At 39.4% G+C, this 22,358-nt stretch overlaps 1 protein-coding gene across 5 annotated transcripts in view; it reads left to right on the top strand.

Annotated features, from left to right (window-relative positions):
* tasora (transcription activation suppressor a) overlaps window positions 1-22,358 on the top strand; it is a 65,260-nt gene that overhangs the window by 3,890 nt on the left and 39,012 nt on the right. For all 5 annotated transcript variants that reach the window (XR_008648848.1, XM_055224729.1, XM_055224728.1 and 2 more), the window contains exons 3-16: window positions 112-204; window positions 1,035-1,107; window positions 1,383-1,474; window positions 1,799-1,930; window positions 7,281-7,411; window positions 7,527-7,558; window positions 12,311-12,416; window positions 12,993-13,096; window positions 16,540-16,643; window positions 16,746-16,818; window positions 17,522-17,593; window positions 19,584-19,771; window positions 20,720-20,956; window positions 21,478-21,658. Coding sequence is in view for 4 of the 5 variants with exons in the window: in XM_055224729.1 (XP_055080704.1) it covers window positions 112-204; window positions 1,035-1,107; window positions 1,383-1,474; window positions 1,799-1,930; window positions 7,281-7,411; window positions 7,527-7,558; window positions 12,311-12,416; window positions 12,993-13,096; window positions 16,540-16,643; window positions 16,746-16,818; window positions 17,522-17,593; window positions 19,584-19,771; window positions 20,720-20,956; window positions 21,478-21,658 (1,618 nt within the window). In the remaining variant the exon portion in view is untranslated. The remainder of the gene's footprint in view (window positions 1-111; window positions 205-1,034; window positions 1,108-1,382; window positions 1,475-1,798; window positions 1,931-7,280; window positions 7,412-7,526; window positions 7,559-12,310; window positions 12,417-12,992; window positions 13,097-16,539; window positions 16,644-16,745; window positions 16,819-17,521; window positions 17,594-19,583; window positions 19,772-20,719; window positions 20,957-21,477; window positions 21,659-22,358) is intronic.

Raw genomic sequence — 22,358 nt, 5'->3', positions numbered from 1 at the left:
CATTACCAACTGCAGACATCATTCCACTATGAGAGGCTCAGATTAGGGCCATTGATTCTGCAAATATGTACATTTTTGTTTTAAATTTCTCTCTATTTCTTATTGTATCAGTTTGTGGAGAAGCGAAAAGAACTGAAGGCTGATGGTAGGACAGAGAAGGAGCTGGAGGAGAGCTACTGCTTCTTGCTGTGTGACTCCTTTAAGGTAAAACAACCAAGGACCTGTGTTGAAATGTCTTACAAGTGTGAAAAACAAGAGGCCACTATGTTCTGTACAGTGTGGTGAACTGAAGGTAATCATATATATATATATATATATATATATATATATATATATATATATAAATATTTTATATATAATATTTTATTTATATATATATATAAAATATTTTATTTATATATATAAAATATATATATATAAAATATTTTATTTATATATATATAAAATATATATATATAATATTATATATATATATATATATATATATATATATAAGTACAGTGATTCAGATTATTTTGGTCCCTATTGATCCAAGTCATTTTTTTTAAAGCATGAAATATTAAGATAGGATAAATGTTTATTTGTCCCAAAATGGGGAAATTACAGTGTTACAAAGCAGAGGTTAAGGACAGCAAAAAAAATGGGACCATTCAATCAAGATCAAGGTAAATTATACTATAGAGATTTACAATAGACATAAAAACTAAGAACACTGTGTTAGCAGAGTAAAGAATTCTCCCAAGTGTGATGTCATCAATTTGTTTTAGAACGCTCTACTTCCTGTAATTTGCTTGATTGGTGTAAAACTGTAATTTATATTTACAACACGTATTATCTTACCAACTTAGGTTTTGACGATTCTGCAATTTTTTACTTCTCATATACACATTAAAATTTCCTCTTATCTCTCAACGTGAAAGTTATGATTTAAAGGATTATTTGATATGTTTTAATATGAATCTACAGTTTTCAATTTCTCAACTGTATGTAGTATCTCTGTATGTATGTTAACCCTGTAAATGTCTTTTTTGTAGCTGCAGAGGCTGTGTGAGAAAGGCCTGTTTGTGGGTCAGAGCAAGATAACAGTCCTCGGAAACCCACAAAAAGGTACAATCTTCAAGAAATGATTTTTAAAGAAAACTGCTTATTAGGGCTAAATGATATGGGGATGTTTCATTGTGAAATTATGTTACTTGAATAATTGCAGCCTTTGCAGTTAAAATTATGCAGCTCTACTGTTTATCCTGAAGAGAAGAATTATTTCATGTCTTATTATTGGGATATATATCAAACTTTTCCCTATTCAATTCATAGTTACTTAAGATGGTTTATGTTTTAGTTATTCTACCATAAATTGAATAGCTTTGTGTATCGTTGGTCAGGAGTTTACCTATCCAGATGTTCAGACCTGCTGCAGCTCAGCCCATTCACCCCTGGAGCCAGTGGAGAAATACTCATCTTCAAAGTCATCAAGGTAAAGTCTCATAACATGCAGACATAATATCAAGTTCAGTATTTTATTTTTATTTTATATATTTCATATTCTTACCTTCTTTTACTTGCCAGGGACAAGTATGTTCCACGAGCTGGTGTCAACATTTTAGTTCGGACAAATTCTCAGTGTCCGTGCCTAGTTAGTTTTTTACATAAAACAAAACATTAGCAGAACACCATAAAAAGACAGAAACTGACAATACAATATGACACAAATGCATAGTAAATTTAAAACCAGGTTGGAAATGGTCACATTTTATCTGCAGTGTCTTGGTGTTAAACGGTGAATGGTGTATTTTCTCAGGGGAAGGTGAAGAGCATATATGAAAACATGAAGAACCTTCTGGACCCCACGCCACGTTTCGACTCCCATCTGTCCAAAAACATCAGTAAAATCACCTCTGTCATGTCGTACCGAGCCTTTGAACTAACACAGGTGAGTGTTTCCTCTGCTCTTACATCTGATCTTACATTTAGGTTTTATAGTTTAGGATAATGGATTGGGACCATATTAAATAGTACACTGGCCTTCTCTTTGTTATGGTTTAATTAGGCCCGAGCCTGGGACAACGTCCCGACGAGGGACTCATTAAAACCGCGTCCGGAGCATGGAAAATGGCAAAAATCAAGTAGTAAACACGCCCCGATATGGCAGTGAGTGGTGTCAAAAATTAGAACTCAACGAGCTCACAAAAGATCGCGAGAAAAAATAACGACAGACGACTCGGTAGCGCCACCTCAAACTTTGATTTTCATGGGGCCAATGGGAGCCCGACTCGGAAAAAAGTCAACGTAAAAATCCGAAACTCTCATCAAAAAATAGAACATGTCAGGACATGACAAAAATGATATTATGGCCCCCTCCTGAAATGTACAGGAAGTCGGCCATATTGGATCAAACCCGGGAATGACAAAAGTGCACACCCTCGCATTCAGGACATTTTCTCACACAGTTTTAATCACAAACACTTCAAATTTGGTCAAATCCCACTAAACCCGTGATTAAAGATTATCAATTACATTTTGCATATGACTTTGGGTGTGGTCAGGGTGAATTTTCAACAAAATCACAACTTTTTGAATAATAAAAAAAAATATTTCTCTTTCACACATTTTTTGTTGGGAAAACGCTAATACAGCGTTTATGCACATTTGTGAGCTGAACGCAATGATATGAAAATCGTGTCACTATTTCACAAAATGGCTCTCTAGCGCCCTCTTCAAATGTCATTTTCAAAAATTCGTAGCAGACAATCGATTTGTGGTAGACTTGTGAAAAAATTCACGGGCGCTTATTTGTGATGAGGCACAATGTGAGAAAGTCACATGACTTTAGCTGTTATGGTTTAGGAGAAAAATAATGGGTGGAAAATGTGTTTCCATTATTAGGCCCGAGCCTGGGACTACGTCCCGGCGAGGGACTCATTAAAACCGCGTCCGGAGCATGGAAAATGGCAAAAATCAAGTAGTAAACACGCCCCGACATGGCAGTGAGTGGTGTCAAAAATTAGAACTCGACGACCTGTAATTGTCACAAAAGACCCCGAGAAAAAAATAACGAAAGACGACTCGGTAGCGCCCCCTCAAACTTTGATTTTCATGAGGCCAATGGGAGCCCGACTCGGAAAAAAGTCAACGTAAAAATCTGAAACTCATATATTATGGCCCCACCCTAAAATGTACAGGAAGTCGGCCATATTGGATCAAACCCGGGAATGACAAAAGTGCACACCCTCGCATTCAGGACATTTTCTCCCACAGTTTTCATCACAAACACTTAAAATTTGGCCAAATCCCACTAAACCCATGTGTGCTTTAAGATTATCAATTACATTTTGATTATGACTTTGGGTGTGGTCAGGGTGAATTTTCAACAAAATCGCAATTTTTTGAATTTCAATAAAATATTTCTCTTTTACACATTTTTTGTTGGGAAAACGCTAATACAGCGTTTATGCACATTTGTGAGCTGAACGCAATGATATGCAAATCAAGGCACTCTCTCACAAAATGGCTCTCTAGCGCCCTCTTCAAATTTCATTTTCAAAAATTCGTAGAAGACAATCGATTTGCCGTGGACTTCAGGAAAAATTCACAGGAGCCTTATTTGTGATGGGCCACAATGTGAGAAAGTCACATGACTGTAGCTGTTATGATGCTAAGGAGAAAAATAATGGGTGAAAAATGCGTTTCCACTATTCTTCTTCTTCTTCTTATTTTGGTGGCCGCTTTAAAGCCACTTTTGACCCCCTGAACGTTAACGAAAAGTCAATTTTATTGGACCCAAAATTCAAGGTTGGTGAAAGATTTATTATTTTGATATTCAAAAAAATTAATGTTTCAAAAATAACTCAATAGCGCCACCTCAAAATTTGAAATACATTGCGGCAATGAGAGACCTTTTTCATCGTAGACAAATGACATTTGGTACAAACATAGAACATGCCAAGACAAGTAAAAAATTATATTATGACCCCACCCTAAACCCTACAGGAAGTCGGCCATTGTGGGCGGAACCCTATTTTTTCCAAGATTTTACCTCTCACATTTGGATTTTTTACACCATGGATTTTCATTCAAGAATCTTGCAAATTGGTCAAAATGAACTAGACACATGTGGGATTATAGGGAACTGTCTTGGATTTTTCTACATCATAAATTGTGGGTGTGGCCAGCAATCAAAGAAAAAAACAATATTTTGAAGTGTTAAAGTGCACATAACTCAAACATGCAGTGTCCTATTTCCCGGCATTAATATACATTTTTTCCGAAATGTGGATCTGAACACATACATATAGAATTTGCATATGCCAGACATTATATTGCTCCACAGGGCCCCCTTGAACTTTTGAATTGGACAAAAAATTACTTTGAAATAAACATTTGAAATTGAGCATGGACATTTGGCTTGGCAAACTGAACAAAAAAGTCAATAAGAACATACCTCTATTTGAAACCATGTAACCGTGGTAACATAATAAATGTGTCATTGAAATGAATGGGGTTCAGAGTACTGGACTTTGTTGTAGACTAAATAGATGCTCTACACTCATCAAACTATGGCCTAAAATTCAAGATCGGCAAAAAATGTGGTATTTTGATGTTCAAAAAAATTAACGTATCAAAATGACTCAATAGTGCCACCTCAAAATTTGAAATACATTACGGCAATGAGAGACCTTTTTCATCGTAGACAAATTAAATTTGGTATAGACATAGAACATGTCAAGACAAGTAAAAAATTATATTATGACCCCACCCTAAACCCTACAGGAAGTCGGCCATTGTGGGCGGAACCCTATTTTTTCCAAAATTTTACCTCTCACAATTGGATTTTTTGTGCCTAGGATTTTCATTCAAGAAACTTGCAAATTGGTCAAAATGAACTAGACACATGTGGGATTATAGGGAACTGTCTTGGATTTTTCTACATCATAAAATGTGGGTGTGGCCACCAATCAAAGAAAAAAGCAATATTTTGACGTGTTAAAGTGAGCATAACACACAGATGCAGTATTTTATTTCCCGGCATTAATATACATTTTGTTCAAAATCTTGATCTGAGTGAATAGATATGCAATTTACACATATCAAATATTACATTGCTCCACAGCGCCCCCTTGAAAATTTTAAATGGCATGTAAAAAAATTACTTTGTCACAAACAGTTGAAATTTGGCATGAACATCCCTATTCCTATACTGAACAAAAAAGTCAATAACACCATACCTCTATTTTGAAAGGTGTTGCCATGGCAACGTCTGACATTTCTCATTGAAATACATGGGCTGTGGTTAACTGATGAAAAATAATTACTTTGTCATAGACCATTGAAATTTGGTACACATATTCCGCTCATCATACTGAACAAAAAAGCCAATGAAGACATACCTCTATTTCCAACCATTCAGGCGTGACAATGTCATAAATGCTCTCATTGGAATGAATGGAGTAGTATTACTCAGTCGCTGATTTTGGGGGGAGGGGCGATGTAAGCGGGAACGAAAGGCAGGATCTTCACTGTGGCATGTACCCCCCGGTCGCAAGGGGTGGCGAGGGCCTTCATCACTGCTTGCAGTTTTAATTATTATTATTATTTTGGTGGCCGCTTTGAAGCCACTTTTGACCCCCTGAACGTTAACGAAAAGTCAATTTTATTGGACCAAAAATTCAAGGTTGGTGAAAAATTTATTATTTTGATGTTCAAAAAAATTAATGGGCGGAACCCCATTTTTTCAAAATTTTAACTGTAACATTTCGATTTTTTTATGCCGTGGATTTTCATTCAAGAAACTTGCAAAATGGTCACAATTTACTAGACCCATGTGGGATTATAGGGAACTCTTTTGGAATTTTCTAAGTTATAAAATATGGGTGTGGCCAGCCTGCAAAGAAAAAATAAGTTTTTTGAAGTTTTAAATGGCGCGTAGCTCAAACATGCATTTTCCTTTTTTCCGGCATTAATATACATTTTGTTCAAAATCTTCATCTGAGTGCATAGATATGCAATTTACACATATCAAATATTACATTGCTCCACAGCGCCCCCTTGAAATTTTTAAATGGCATGTAAAAAAATTACTTTGTCACAAACATTTGAAATTTGGCATGGACATCCCTATTCCAATACTGAACAAAAAAATCTATGACAACATACCTCTATTTTCAAAGGTTTTGCCATGGCAACGTCTGACATTTCTCTTTGAAATACATGGGTTTTGGTTAACTAGGATGAAAAATAAGTACTGTGTCATAGACCATTAAAATTTGGTACACAGAATCCTCTCATGATATTGAACAAAAAAGCCAATGAAGACATACCTCTATTTCCAACCGTGCAGGCGTGACAACATCATAAATGATCTCATTGGAATGAATGGAGTAGTATTACTCAGTCGCTGATTTTGGGGGGAGGGGCAATGTAAGTGGGAACTAAAGGTAGGATCTCCGCGGTGGCATTTACCCCGTGGTCGCAAGGGGTGGCGAGGGCCTTTATCACTGCTTGCAGTTTTAATTCTGTTTATTGTCATACATACTTGTCAAAGCCCGATTTAGTTAAATCTGTGAAACTAAGCAAGGCCTGGTTAGTACTTGGATGGGAGACCATTGGGAATATCAAGTGCTACCGTGGGGTACACGTGGCTCTAGTGGAAACTGTTGTGTCCTTAGGCAAGACACTTCACAACCTTGCCCAGTGTGAATATGATGTGTGTGGGAGAGTTGGTGGTAGTCAGATGTGCTGATAGTGTACATTGGCAGCCTCACTTCGGTCTGTCTGCCCCAGGTCAACAAGACAGTGTGCTATATAGGGTAAATGTAATGCTTTGAAAAGCACTTTTATTTATAAAGACTTTTTTTGGTCTCCATTAACATTACCATTACCAAGTATGGTGTGTATAAATGCTGACTTATCTACACCATAACAAAGAGAAGGCCAGTGTGCTTTTTAATTTAGAAAAGGTTACTGCTGATGTTTTTTGTTTTTAGCAATTAGCATTTTAATGTTCTTTTATTGTAGCACTCTGGGATTTTGTTTAATGAAGAGTGCATTATAAATAAAATTTATTATTATTTATTATTATTATTATTATTATTATTATTATTTTACATTATGGTATGTTTCTGACTGGTATTCGAAAATATCAAAAATCCATTATTAAAATTGCACACAAAGAACCCTGACAATTTCCACATTTTAATATTGGCTCTTAATACAATATTTATTTAACAGGCCGAGTGTTTATATTTTGTATGAAATTCAGATTAAATTTATTTTTCCTGTTTCAGCATTATTTCTACGAGTACTCCTTTGATGAGCTGCGGGAACGTCCTCGGCAGGTCTGTCCCTATGCTGTGGTCTCCTTCCAGTTCAAAGGCAAAGACACGCCCCTCACCAGCAAACCCATGGCTCCACTCAGGTATAAACGATTACACAAACATTTAAGTAATGCTGACATCAATTATAAAGACTGATGTAAGTTAGCTTGTTGTGATTAAAACCTATTTTTTTATTAAAACCCCTATTTTTCACAGGTTGAACAGCCAATCGTCAGACAAAAGCCAAGGTAAGCGTTTGTATGTGTATACTGTATTTACATTTTTATGAATATTAGAGATTGGTGATATATCGAAAAATAGATGGTATCGAAATTGATGTTTTGAAGATAAGCAAAATTAGAATATTGGGCAAATTCTATAATTATAGAAAATTAAAAAAAATTATAAAAAAGGCTGCCAAAATACATTTTCTCACAAAAAGGGTATACAGTGACATTTCTGGACTTACACACTTACATTTATTCACTTCCATCCTTTAATTTTCTTCCGCTTGTCCGGGGCCGGGTCATGGGGGCAGCAGTCTAAGCAGTGTAAGCTTGTCTCACCCCAGACACGTCCTCCAGCTCCTACGGTGGGACCTCAAGGCGTTCCCAGGCCAGCCGAGAGGCATAGTCCCTCCAGCATGTCCTGGGTCTTCCCTGGGGCCTCCCTCCGGTGGGACATGCCCGGAACACCTCCCTAGGGAGGCATCCAGAAGGCATCTGGAACAGATGCCCAAGCCATTTCAGCAGGCTTCTCTTGATGTGAAGGAGCAGTGGCTCTACTGCGAGCTCCTCCTATGTGACCGAGCTCCTCAGCTCCTCCTCTCTAAAGGGAGTGCCCAGCCACCCTGCGGGGAAACTCATTTCGGCCGCTAAAACAAAGTCTTGTCCTTTCGGTCATTATCAAAGGCTCCCAGCAACTACAGGACTGCTTCAATACAACAAATTGGGATATATTTGAACAACAGGACCTGGAAATGTTCACAGACAGTGTGCTGTGCTACATTAAGAACTGTATTGACATTGTCACAGTGGACAAATACATCCGGGTCTATCCCAACCAGAAGCCCTGGATGACCCGGGAGGTCCAGCGGCTGCTTAGGGACAGGAACATCGCTTTCAGGTCTGGCGATCGGACTTACTACAGCATAGCCCGAGCAAACCTGAAGAGAGGCATCAGAGAGGCCAAGTCGGATTACAGGAAGAGGATTGAAGACCACCTGGACAGTAATAACAGCAGGCTGGTGTGGCGGGGTGTTCAGGATCTCACTAATTTTAAGATCAATCAGAGAGCGGCCGATGGCGATGCCATGCTAGCAGAGGAGCTCAACATCTTCTTTGCACGCTTTGAAGTGGAGCCACCAGAGACAGCCAGGCAACGACCCCCGGCACACAGTATCCCAACTCTTACTTTTGAGGAGGGTGAGGTCAGGCGCACGCTGAAGTCCATCAACCCGAGGAAGGCTGCTGGACCTGACGGTATTCCTGGGCGGGTACTGAAAGAGTGTGCGGATCAGCTGGCTGGAATTTTTACCAAGATTTTCAACCAGTCCCTGGCCCTGTCCACTGTACCATCATGTCTGAAATCTTCCACTATAGTCCCCATTCCAAAGAAACCCCACATCTCCAGCTTGAGTGACTACCGACCTGTTGCACTCACACCAGTGGTGATGAAGTGTTTTGAAAAACTCGTACGGGGCTATATAACATCATTTTTGCCACCAAGTTTTGACCCCCACCAGTTTGCTTTCAGGGAAAATAGACCCACTGAGGATGCTGTGGCCATAGCTCTGCATGCCGCACTGTCCCACTTGGAGCAAGGGGAGAGTTACGCCCGTTTGCTCTTTGTGGATTTCACCTCGGCCTTTAACACCATCCTTCCTTATAAACTGGGAGAGAAATTGGAGTTTTTGGGGTTCCCACACTCCATCTGCATGTGGATAAACAGCTTCCTGGCAGACAGCAGCCAGAGGGTCAAAATAGGCCAACATACATCTAGGGCCCTCAGTCTCAGCACTGGCAACCCACAGGGCTGCGTGCTGAGTCCTCTGCTCTATACCCTATATACGTATGACTGTGTCCCTGCCCATGACAGTAACACCTTTGTGAAGTATGCGGATGACACCACAGTGGTGGGACTCATCACCGGGGGGGATGAATCAGCATACAGGGATGAGGTGCAGCGACTGTTGGGGTGGTGTAAGGAGAATAACCTGCTCCTTAACACCAAAAAAACAAAGGAGCTGATTATAGAAAACTGACATTTCTCCACTCTCCATCAGTGGGGACTGGGTGGAGAGGGTCACTGATTTCAGGTTTCTGGGAGTCCAGATCGAGGAAGGCCTGGCCTGGAGGAAAAACACCTCTGAGCTCCTGAAGAAGGCCCAGCAGAGACTCTTTTCCCTCAGGGTGCTGAGGAAAAATAACATTACACAGAGACTTATGTTGTCTTTCTACCGCTGCTGCATAGAGAGTATTTTGACCTATTGCATCGGCGTGTGGTTTACCAGCTGCACGGCGGCTCAGAGGAAAGCTGTCCAGAGGGTCATAAATGCAGCTCAGAAGACTATTGGCTGCCCTCTCAGGACACTGGCTGACTTACACACTTTCCACTGTCTTAAAAAGGGCCAACACATTCTCGGGGACACCTCACACCCCGGACACTCTCTGTTTGAACTATTACCATCGGGTCGGAGATATAGAGCAATCAGAGCAAAGACAAATAGGCTGAAGAATAGTTTTTATTCTACAATCATAACTATACTAAATAAACATTCCCGCGCTTACTAAATATATGTATATTTTTTATATATTTATTATTTGTATGTGATTGTGAAATGGGTGGGATGTATGTATGATGTATGTGTGAGGGGTTTTTGTTTCCTAAGCACCTTAAACTGCTCGACACTTTTAAATTTCGTTGTACATGTGGCATGTTGCAATGACAATAAAGATCTATTCTATTCTCATGACCATAGGTGAGTGTAGGAACATAAATTGATTGGTAACTCGAGAGCTTTCGACTCAGCTCCTTCTTTAACAGTCCAATAAAGCAATGGCATCACTGCGGACGCTGCACCGATCCGCCTGTCAGTCTCATGCTCCATTTTTTTCTTCACTCGTGAACAAGACCCCAAGATACATGAACTCTTCCACTTGAGGAGCCTGACAGCGCCTAGAAATTCTGTCCATAAATACAATGAACAGAACCGGTGACAAAGGGCAGCCCTGGCGGAGTCCATCATGCACTGGGAACAGGTCTGAACTACTGCTGGCAATGTGAACACAGCTCCTGCTCCGATCATAAAGGGACCAGACAGACCTGGACCCCATACTTCCGGAGCACCCCCCCAAAGGGCACCAAGAAGGACACGGTCGAATGGCTCCTGAAGATCCACAAAACGCATGCGGACTGGTTGGGCAAAGTCTCATGAACCCTCGAAGAACCGGTTCAGAGTATAGAGTTGGGCCGGAACGAAAACCGCACTTCCTCTCCTGAATCCGAGGATTGTCTATCGGTCAGATTCTCCCCTCCAGTACCCTGGAAAAGACCTTACCGGGAAGGCTGAGGAGTGTGATTCTCCTGTAATTGGAACACACCCTCCCCAGCCCCCCTTCTTAAATAGAGGGACCACCACCCCAGTCTGCCAGTTCAGCGGTACTGTCCCCGACTGCCACGCGCTGTTGCAGAGACTGACCCTCTCTTCACGTGAGTGTCGAAGACACGCAGCTGGAGGTCAGATGGCAGAACAACAAAGTCGATCATCAACCTCCGACCTAAGGTGTCCTGGTGCCACGTGCACTGGTGGACACCCTTGTGCTCGAACATGATGTTTGTTATGGACAAACTGTGGCTTGCGCAGAAGTCCAATAACAGAACACCGCTCAAGTTCAGATCAGGGAGGCCGTTCTTCCCATCACCCCCCTCCAGGTGTCACTGCCATTGCCCACATGGATGTTGAAGTCCCCCAGTAATACAACAGAGTCCCCAGTCGGCGCAATGTCCAAAAAGGCCGAGTACTCTGCACTGCTGCTGTTTGGCCTGTAGGCTAACACAACAGTGAGAGACCTGTCCCCAACCGGAAGACACAGGGATGCGACCCTCTCGTTCACTGGGGTGAACAACAACACGTAGTGGCTGAGCGGTGGGGCAATAAGCAAACACACACTAGCTCGTAACCTCTCCCTGCAGACTGCGCCAGAGAAATGGGCCCTGGAACCCAACTCCTTGAGAGGGGCTGGACTCTCCAAGCTGTGTGTGGAGGTGAGGCTGAATATATCTAGTTGGTAATGCTCAACCCCCCGCACAAGCTCAGGCTCCTTCCCTCCCAACGAGGTGACATGATTCCATGTCCCCAGAGCCAGTTTACATGTCCAGAGATCCTGTTGTCGAGGCCCCTGCCTTTAACTGCAGCCCAAATCTCTCTGCACCGGCCCCACACGGATATTCCCAGCCAGGCGACGTAGGTGGCCTTGTTTGTATGCTCATCATGAAGGCTTTTGAACTGCTCTTGGTCTGACCCATTCCCCAGGACCTGTTTGCCATGGGTGACCCTATCAGGGGCATGAAGTCCCAGACAACATAGCTCCCAGGATCATTCGGGTGCTCAAACCCCTCCTGTTAAGGTGGCGGTTCAAGGAGGGGCATTTAGTTAGTTGCATGGTCTATTCATGTTTTGCGCAGTCTCTTTAGAGACATATTCCTAATCCATTGTTGAAATGTCTGAATATTGTTATCAAGATAATGCAAAAAGGAAAAAAAGATTGATTTTTGTTAATATCGACGAACCATACTACCTACGTTTCTATTTAGATTTTATCATGATTCTTAGTAGAATTGCATTAAACAGAAAAGCACTTAATCACAATACAACAATCTCCTCACACTGACAGATTATCTCTGTGTCATTTAGAACCACATGGCAGAAAGACATTACAGTCATATTATATTATCGATGTCATCTTCACATCCTAAGCCTGTTGTGTCCTCTCTCACAGAGCACGCTCAGTTCACCGTTTGGAGCGGGGACCTGGTCAAAGACGACAAAGTGCTCTTCCAGATTTCACTGCAATCTTCGTCTCCTCCTTTTCTTCCTCATAAACTGTAAGTAAAGAAACCTTAACAACAATGGGAAAACTGTTCAGAAATACAAACCAACTGTAAAAGTCCAATTTTAAATGTAGTTGATGAAAATATTGCTTGTGTTCTTTGCTTTTTCTTTTATATATATATAAATATATATTTATATTCTATAGAGATGGTCCAATATGGATTTTTTTTTTGAGACGATATCAATATCTGATATTTGACTCGCTGAAAACAGAAATTTGTTAATACCAATATTAAGAGGCCCACAAATGTTTATTGAGTTCACAAATTTTCTTTTTAGGTTCTTTTTTTTTTCTCCTTTTATACAAATAAAAAAGTTTATATGGCAGATACATTTACATGAGCATTTGAACATACCATATTTTTGCCTGTTTGCTTGTTTATTTCCATTTTTACTGATGAGTCTGTACAAAAAGAAACTTGATGCACTAAGGACACACTCAGACTGGGGCAGTACAGAAAAATAATGGGGCCAAATATCTGCAAAATTTTAATGAGACAATTTTATCAGACTGATACTGATCACTTCGATATCACTGATAACTAATGACCAACATTTTTTTGTCCCAGACCTGAGCGGCTAGAGATGAAGTGGGCAATGAGATGGGACCAGGCCACAAGGCGTCTTCCTCAAAGTTTATTTTCCTACAACCTTTACAGCAGTGGTCAGGAAGGTGAGAGGAATTCTAACTATTGTCTGCGGAAAATATACAATCCATAGTGTTCTGCATATTGATCAATTGCAGTTTTTGATTTGATTTGGAGTTTATTTTAAATTATTTTATTTAAAATAAGTAAAAATGCAGTCACGCTGGAGGGGCTTGGAGTAGAGCCGCTGCTCCTCCACATCGAGAGGAGCCAGCTAAGGCGGCTCGGACAAATGCATTTCAATATTAATTTCATGAGCATAAACTAGACAGACTTACAATCATTGCTGTTTAACACTAAAGATGGTATGAACTCTGCTCCAAAATCGCTTTTTTGACATTGGTTGTAGAGTTCTCCATTAACCCCTTAGCATTCCGGGTGATTTTGGTGAAATTTTGTTCTGACCTCTCCAAATTAAAATAATCACCATTATTGAACCCTCAGTAGTAAATGCACAAGTTTGGGGTCTTTGTAAAGGTAACACCCTATAGTTTTACCCACAGGTGTCAGAATCACTGTAAGTTTGTCTGCTGAGCATTTGTACACTTTGGAACACACATAAAAAAAAAATTTTCTCATCCTCGCCAAAAAAAATGTGTTAAAATGAAGGTGTAGAAAGCTGCAGTAGGTAGCTGGGGACAAAAATACACAATACCTCAACTGACAAGATTGTTGACCACTTACATTTCAAATTTGAGGTCAATACCTATAAAAATGAGAGTTTTACAATCATTTTATCATGAGTAAGTCCAGGCCTCTCCAAACCTATCCGAATGAAGACATTTGGAGAATGTTTGGAAAAAGTGCAATAACTTTTGAATGTTTCAACCCACAGACATCAGTGAGGGCTCTACTGAAAACTCACACTGAGAGGAATCTGTATCTGCACACCCAGCTGCTCTATTACTGTACATTTATATATCATATTAAAACACAATATAAAATGTATATTTTTATATAAAATACAGTCAAAACAAGTGCTATGGGTCAAAATAAATATATATTTACAAACCACACACTGCAAACAATCAACAAACACACACACACACTTCAAAATGTAAACAAACACACACTGGAAACTAAGAACACACTGTACATGATTGTACAGTGAAACATTCTGCAACAGTGGCTCAGTGGTTAGAGCAGTTAGAGAAGGTTGGAGGATCGAGTCCCACTCAGACCAATTTCTGTCATTGTGTCCTTAGTTCTGTCATTGTGTCCTTAGGCAAGACACTTCACCCAAGTGGTGTGTGCGTGATGATTGGTGGTGGTCGGGGGGCGCAGATTGGCATTAGCTAATGCTAATGATTACACATGATACACATTTGACCCACAATTAAGTCAACAGCAGAATAAACCACGCTTACCGATCAGGAACAGCATCCAGTCCATCAAAACATAAGGTCCCTCTACTCCTGAGTCCACCATGAGATCTTCACTCGGTTCCACGAACCGCTCCGGGTCCGAGATGCCTCTAGTTTAACTTGTACAAACATCCACAATGTCCTCGGTCGCGCACTTCCTTTGTTTTGTCCGTTTCGTCATGTTTAAAATGCAAAACTGCTGCGTAAAATTACGCAACACGCGCGCGTAATTTTACGCGCGGATCTTTATATCCAGTCTTGCCTTTTTACGCGTGCAGCAAACTCTGTCTGTTTACAGTAAACCACTGCATGTCACGCATCAGCGTGTTCCGCAGTTCATGGGCTTTAAGAGGAAAACATCACTAAACGTGTGTAATGTAACAGCTTGATTCTACAAGGGGGAGAGTGGGGCGTACTCTTTCAGACATCTGTAGCAGTCATTCACTGTCCGCAGCTCCAGTAACCCACAGCCGTCAGAAGTTTATTATGCCTGAAACTGACAAGAAATGCAGAGAAGTGATGGAACAGATTTCACTTTCCTGCAGCAGATTGGACATGGAGGCTCTAACTTCCTTTGTGGACATAATTTCTTGACTGGATTATATTCTCTGGACCTTTTATGGAACGAATGAGACCAACTTTGTGTGAATATGTTGATGTTTGACAGAACCAGAGCGCTCAATGGTAAGTGAAGTCCAAATCCACATTTCTGACTTCTCTGTAAAAACGGCTTTCCTGTCAACACTGTGGTGATTAGAGGTGTAAATGGTTTACATATTCAGAAAGATGAATGTCGTAGCTTTCATTTGATGTGTAGATTGTTTGTGTGGGTGACGCAGAAATACACATACATTGCTGTAAATTTGTAACGTAAAAGCGCTAAGTGGTATTAAAAATTCAAATTGAAATGATTGGATATTTGTACAATTTGTTCTTTTAATTGCTTAGCCTACTTTACTACAATACGAGATTCACTCTTCACTCTTCATTCATTCACATTTTTCTTTGTCATTTAGAAGTGGAAGATATATCGAAAGGTGAAATAGCTGTTTTGGAGAAATGCAAAAATTGAAATGTCAGACGTCAGAAAGGGAAGGGAATGTGTTATTCCTTTGTTGCCAAACAAGGGTCTAGTGATATTTCTGCCTTTTTGTAGTTAATTTTATGGTCCATTTGCATTTTGTGCAAGACTTGAACTTCAACCTAGACATTTACCAGCACATGTACCGTATTTTTCGGACTATACGTCGCTCCGGAGTTTAAGTCGAATTAGCCAAAAAATGCATAATAAAGAAGAAAAAAACATGCATAAGTTGCACTGGACTATAAGTCGCATGTTTGGGGGAAATGTATTTAATAAAAATCAGGACCAAGAACAAACATTTCATCTTAAAACGGCAATTCATAATAAAAGCAATACAATAGAGAACAGGCGTATGGTATGCTAATGTAACACATTGATGGTAAACTGAATACGTGTCTGATATGTTAACGTAACATACCGTATGAACAGTCATTTAGATAACTATAGCATAAAGAACATGCTAACAGGTTTACCAGACTCTCCATCTCACTCCAAATCACTAAATCCATTGAACTCGTCATCCTCCGTGTCACTTCTGAACAACTCTGCTAACTCCGGAGGTAGACGAAGTGCCACTTCCTCTTCTGCATGACTGACGTCAGACTCTGCATCAGTTTCAATTATTCCGGCCTGAATCCCGCCAGGATGGTCTCTGTTGTCATTTTTGTTCAGTCCTTCTCAGTTGTCTTTATGTTGAAATTTTACATTTTCAGTGGTACAGGGGTAGCAGGTGCTGATTGACACGCATACAGTTCCCTCTTGCGGTTGTCAGTGTGAAAATAACAAACGTGAAATTATGTTCGTTATTATTATAACGAATATAAATATTATGTGTAAAAATTTCACATATAAGTCGATCTGGAGTATTAGTCGCCCCCCTGGCCAAACTATGAAAAAAAGTGCGACTTATAGTCGGGAAAATACGGTAATCTAAATATCGAAATATTTATTTTTGTCACTCCTCTCTATTCAATATTTATTCTATCTATATCTAATTTGTGTTTTGTTTCTGTCTCTGCAGTGGTAAAGGATGGATTTTACTGCAGTCTCTTGGAGGTGGTGGACAGGAATCGCTCGATGACCAGTATCACCAAACTGCTGCTGGAGCTGGAGACCAAAGCTGTGGTCTGTGATCAGTATAATGTCTCTGTGATAAATATAATGACGCACTAAAATATGTAATGAACCATAGATTAACTGTTCTAATGTGTATTTTATATTATTTAGGCTTTGGTGACTCCACTGACAGAGAGGGGCTTTCTATTCATACTCTCAAGTGTTCAGATGGCCACGGCTCACGGTATGACTCTAACATGCACTTCTTTTTTATCACAATATCAAGAACTGTCTGTAAAATATATTAAATATATGAATAAATATAATATATTTAAAATATTAAATATATCGTGCAATGACTAGAAAGTGAGATTTCAGTTGTACTATGTTCTAGATTTGTGCCCCACATAGTCTCAAATTACAGCTGGTTCTTTGCTTAGCCTTTGTTAAGGCTTTTAGCTTGTCACATAGTTTGAAATGGGTCCACTCAAAACTAGAACAAACACTACAGCTCTATCCATGGGTTCAGAGTTAGAAAAATTAGGACCCTTGCCATAGTGATTGACAACAAACAAAATGCTATGTCCGGTTTTTGTAATCAACTGTGCTTAATGTTTTTGCGTCAGAAACCCAACTAACAAACCATTCTGGCTTTCTCTCACACTTTAGCTTTGATTTTTAGATGTTTTTGAAGTAGACTCAATCCAAAAACATAACGTTTTTACTAATATTGATTGAATAAGCAGCATATATTAAATGTAATCAAGCTAAGAAATTCATTCCATTACTAAAATACAAATGGTGTTTCAATAAGTCCTCCTATTGAAATAACAAGAACATATGGAACACACTTATATATTATATAAGAAATACAGAAAATATTAAGTGAATTTAAATTGGACACTCACTATTCACATATTATAGTTTATAATGTTGTTATGTTTCAGAACGAGGGGAGAACTGGAAGAGGAGTCTGCAGGCGCTGTTTGTGTTTCCTGAGACGAGATGCTCCAAATCCAGTGAGAACATTACACTTTCATTTAGTCCTGGTTTAATTCCTGTGTAGTACTGACGAGTCACAATTTAGGATTTTTCGGTCCTAGTTTTTACCAAAATATATTAAAAAGTCAATGTATTCTTGCTTTGGCCCTGGTTTAGTCCTGGTCTAGTTCAGATTTTGTTCAGATTATAGATTATAGATTATAGTCCAGATTACAGATTTTAGTCCCAATTTTAATATTTTAATTAATATTTATGCATATATAATATTTGACTTTCTTAGGCCTGCTTTGATCTTTGCTTTAGTCCTGACCTACAACTGTTATACTTGAAACCTATTTTGTTTATTTTATACTAATTTTCTTTAAACAACGTAATATATTATATATATATTATACGTCAGTAACGTTGATATACGTGATGTTTACCATGACATGCCTATTGTTGAATGATTAGCTGGAACAATTTTTGGCAGTCAGTATTTATTGTGGGTACTTTTTGTTTTCACTTATGGGGATTTTTTTGTAATTTTTTACATAGTGATAAGACTTGAGCCTTGCAGGATTAAATAAACAACTATATATATATATATATATATATATATATATATATATATATATATATATATATATATATATATATATATATATATATATATATATATATATATATATATATATATATATATATATATATATATATATATATATATATATATATATAATCTTCTTCTCACTCTTCGCGGGTGGTCTCAACCCCTCTCTTTGCCATGCTCGGGAGGCCTGGGAGCTTGAGGGTTCTGCGCAGTATCTTTGCTGTTCCTAGTACTGCACCTTTCTGGACTGAGATGTCTGATGTTTTTCCTGGGATCTGTTGTAGTCACTCCTCCAGTTTGGGGGTCACTGCCCCGAGTGCTCCGATGACCACGGGCACCACTGATACCTTCACCTTCCAGGCTTTCTCCAGCTCTTCTTTGAGCCCCTGGTATTTCTCTAGTTTCTCATGTTCCTTTTTCCTGATGTTCCCATCACTTGGTACTGCGATGTCCACCACAACAGCTTTGCTCTGTTGTTTATCCACCACTACAGTGTCCCAATGTCCGGTTGGTTCGCCATCACCATTCTGTCAGTCTGTATCTGGAACTCCCACAGGATCTTGGCTCGATCATTCTCCACTACCTTTGGCCTCTATGGCTCTGGTGCTCAAGGCCTGCTCCTGTCAGCCAGGATGAGTGCCTCTGTACTGTCCTTCAGTCCAGCTTTCTCAAGCCACTGTTAGCATTTCTTGATATCAGCCACTTCAGTTATGCTCCAGTGGTACAGCCCATGCGGAAGCTTGTCCTCCCATGATGGTAGGCAGCACATGATGGTAGGCAGCACATGATGGTAGGCAGCACATGATGGTAGGCAGCACATGATGGTAGGCAGCACATGATGGTAGGAAGTGCAGTGGAAGCCTCTTCCTCTGCACTCCACTGTCTGAGACAATTGCTGAGCACGTCATCTGTTGGGGCCTTGTCCTTGATGTGCTCATGGATCGTGGATGTTTTCATCCTGGATGTGTGTGTGTGGGGGTGGGTGTGTGTGTGTGTGTGTGTATATGTATATATATATATATATATATATATATATATATATATATATATATATATATATATATATATATATATATATATATATATATATATATATATATATATATATATATATATATATATATATATATATATATATATATATATATAATGCTTTTTAGTTATTGTGTTAGTGGAATATTGTAGCTTCAATGTTATCATTTATCATCTATATTTACTTCAGCAATATATCACAAATTTCCTATTTGTGTTTTAGTTTTTGAAAGTCAAATGTCCAAAACCACTTTAGTTTGTATCATGTTTAATTATGGCATAGACTTATCTGTCTTCATGGACAGAAGCATGTGATTAAAAAGCTGTTTTTACTTACCAGTGCTAATCATAAGTACTTTCTGTCCTCCTCATTCACTCTCTAGCTCCTCAGTGTGCCTCCGAACCCTCTCCAGACCTGGTCACTGCTGACTCGGTGATGCCTGGTATGAACCACTTTGTGCCCGCTCTCCACTTTGCCCTAGGAAAATCCCGAACCAACCCACCTCCAGAGCTGTCGACAGGAGTGGAGCAACAGGCCCGGGAATACCTCAGCGGGATCAAGGAAGGAGTGGTAATGAAAACTAAAATCAATCTGTTTTGTGAGCCAGTACTCTTTACCTGTTTGTACCAGACAGAAGGCAATTATTACACATTGCTACACTGCCTGGCCAAAAAAAAGTCACCACCAAAAAAAAGGTCACACACTGTAATATTTTGTTGGACCACCTTTAGCTTTGATTATGGCACGCATGCGCTGTGGCATTGTTTTGATAAGCTTCTGCAATGTCACAAGATTTATTTCCATCCAGTGTTGCATAAACACATGCTCCTTGAACCACTCTTTCACAATTTGAGCCCGATGAATCTTGGCATCTTGGAATCTTGGAATATGCCCGTGCCATCAGGGAAGAAAAAACTGATGAAAACCTGGTCATTCAGTATATTCAAGTAGTCAGCTGAACTGTTGCTGAACCTAGACCTGACCAACCGCAGCAACCCCAACCTCTTTGCTTAGTTAAATCCAGGTGGCAGTTATTTTTTTAGGCCAGGCAGTGTATTTACTGTATCTAAACATGCCAACAGTAGCACAAATATACAGTTATTGTAGACGTTAATATCCATATTGACATTGCATAAAAACGGTACATATTTTACTGCTGTGTAAAGTTTGATTAGATAAAAGGCTTTAGAGTGCCATTTCAGTTATGCTACCTTGAATGTTCAAGGTTTGTGCCCATTGCAGTCCCTAAAATTACAGCTGGTTTAGTCCTTTTTAAACTTGGTTTTCAATGTTTGTTCTAGTTTTCTCTGTTTTCCCTCAGTTCATTAGTTCAGAAAAGATTAAGACCATTGCCAAGGTGATTATCGATGTTTTAATAAACAAAATATTAGTATATCTTTTCAATGGGTAAAAGTCCTCAAAATGTTATTAATGCATACTTTACAGCAAGCTAAATCTCATGACTATTGTGATGTCAACTGAAACCCAGTGTTTATAGTTTCTCCTGTTATTTATCAGTTGCTCCCGTACCCAGTGGGGCAGTATGATGCAGAGCTGGAGCAGACTGGGCGCCAGTACCCGGTGCCCATAATGCACAGACTGAGGCTGGACTCGTGTCTGCAGCCTTACCTCCGTGGACCTGCCCAGTACCTGCTGCTTCTGTCCCGAGTCAGAGCCATGGTCCAACAGCTGTGTGCCTGCCCTCAGAGACCACTGCTCCAGCGCAGAGTGCAGCACTCTCAGGGCGACCAGAAGGTAAAGAGCTGTATTCTTTGCTGTCGGACATGGAGATCAATACAGGGGTTTTGCAGTTTGAGTGTGGAGATTCCTAACTAAGCCAAATTTTGTATGTTTGTCTATATATACACACAAATACATGCTAAAATGTTTTCAAATAAAATTAATCTTACAGTTTTGAAATGTCAACTGTAGGAAAACTTTCCAAATTGTTAATCTGTTATCTTATTTTTTTTTTTTTCAATTCCAAAGTTAGATAGTTGTATCAGATCAATGTGCTCCATTAACTAAAACGGCGAAAGAGTTGTTTTGTTAAGAGACACATTGACACAGATTTATTACAAAAGTATAATCCTTTACTGTAATATCTAGCATTTCTCAAACGCATCTGTCGGTTACTAACCAGGTGCCAGCTTCTCTTAAAGAAAAAAGCCAAAACAGAGAGAGGTACAATGGAGAGCTCAGGGCGAAACCAGGACTCAAATATTCCCCATAAACTGTTTTTGAATGGTCTCTAAATGTGTATTATTGTGGCTCAGATGCAACAGCTCATAGATCTGGTTCTGTCGTGTAAGAGGAACGCTGAGAGGGAGGTACAGAGCGAGATGAAGAGCGGAGCAAGGAAGAGGAAGATGGTGGAGCAGGAGATGGCACAGAGGACCATAAAGCACCTGAAGGCATCGCAAGAGCTACAGCACCTGAATGTGCAAGAAAATACAGGTCAGACTCTAGGCTTACTACTACTACCATTACTACTAGGGCTGCAATATAATGCTGCAGAAAATATGATGGCTGATTGCCTTGAATTAGTGCTGGGTGATTTTACACAAATGTTAAATGTCTATATGTCCACTGTTTGCATGAAGTAGGACAAAACCTGGTTTAAACCAAATAATGGTGAAAGGACCTAAGAGGGACCTAAAGCAGGACTCACCTATGTTCAGACTAGAAGTATACAATTAATTTTAAACATACCTATTAAAACTGAACGATTTGGGAAGAATATCTAATAGCAATTTTTCAGGCATTGCAATTAGATTTGCAATTAATGTTTTAACCATAAGATTCTATTCAAAGTTTAGATTTTAAGCGTGCACAGAAGAATTGAAAAAAATACAGAAATATGAACTCACAAACTAATACAAAAATCACATTTCAAAACATGTTTGTACATATCTAATCTACAAGTGAGCCATATAAAAAAAAAAAAAAAATGTAAATCTTTTTTGTCAACTAGGCAAAAATTTTAAGAGCCAAGACATTTCACCACTCATCCAAGTGGCTTCTTCAGTTCTGGTCAGGTTGCTGATGAGACACTGCCTTATACAGGATTAGCCATTGAAGAAGATATCAAGTAATAAAGCTTCTTGGGTGTACCACCCATTCATATCAAAACACTGAATTCATATATTTGTTTGAA

Source organism: Periophthalmus magnuspinnatus, chromosome 10 (assembly GCF_009829125.3).
Source record: "Periophthalmus magnuspinnatus isolate fPerMag1 chromosome 10, fPerMag1.2.pri, whole genome shotgun sequence".
Lineage (NCBI taxonomy): Eukaryota > Metazoa > Chordata > Actinopteri > Gobiiformes > Gobiidae > Periophthalmus > Periophthalmus magnuspinnatus.
The sequence above is the reverse complement of the archived record's forward strand: the minus strand, read 5'-3'. Positions and strand labels throughout refer to the sequence as shown.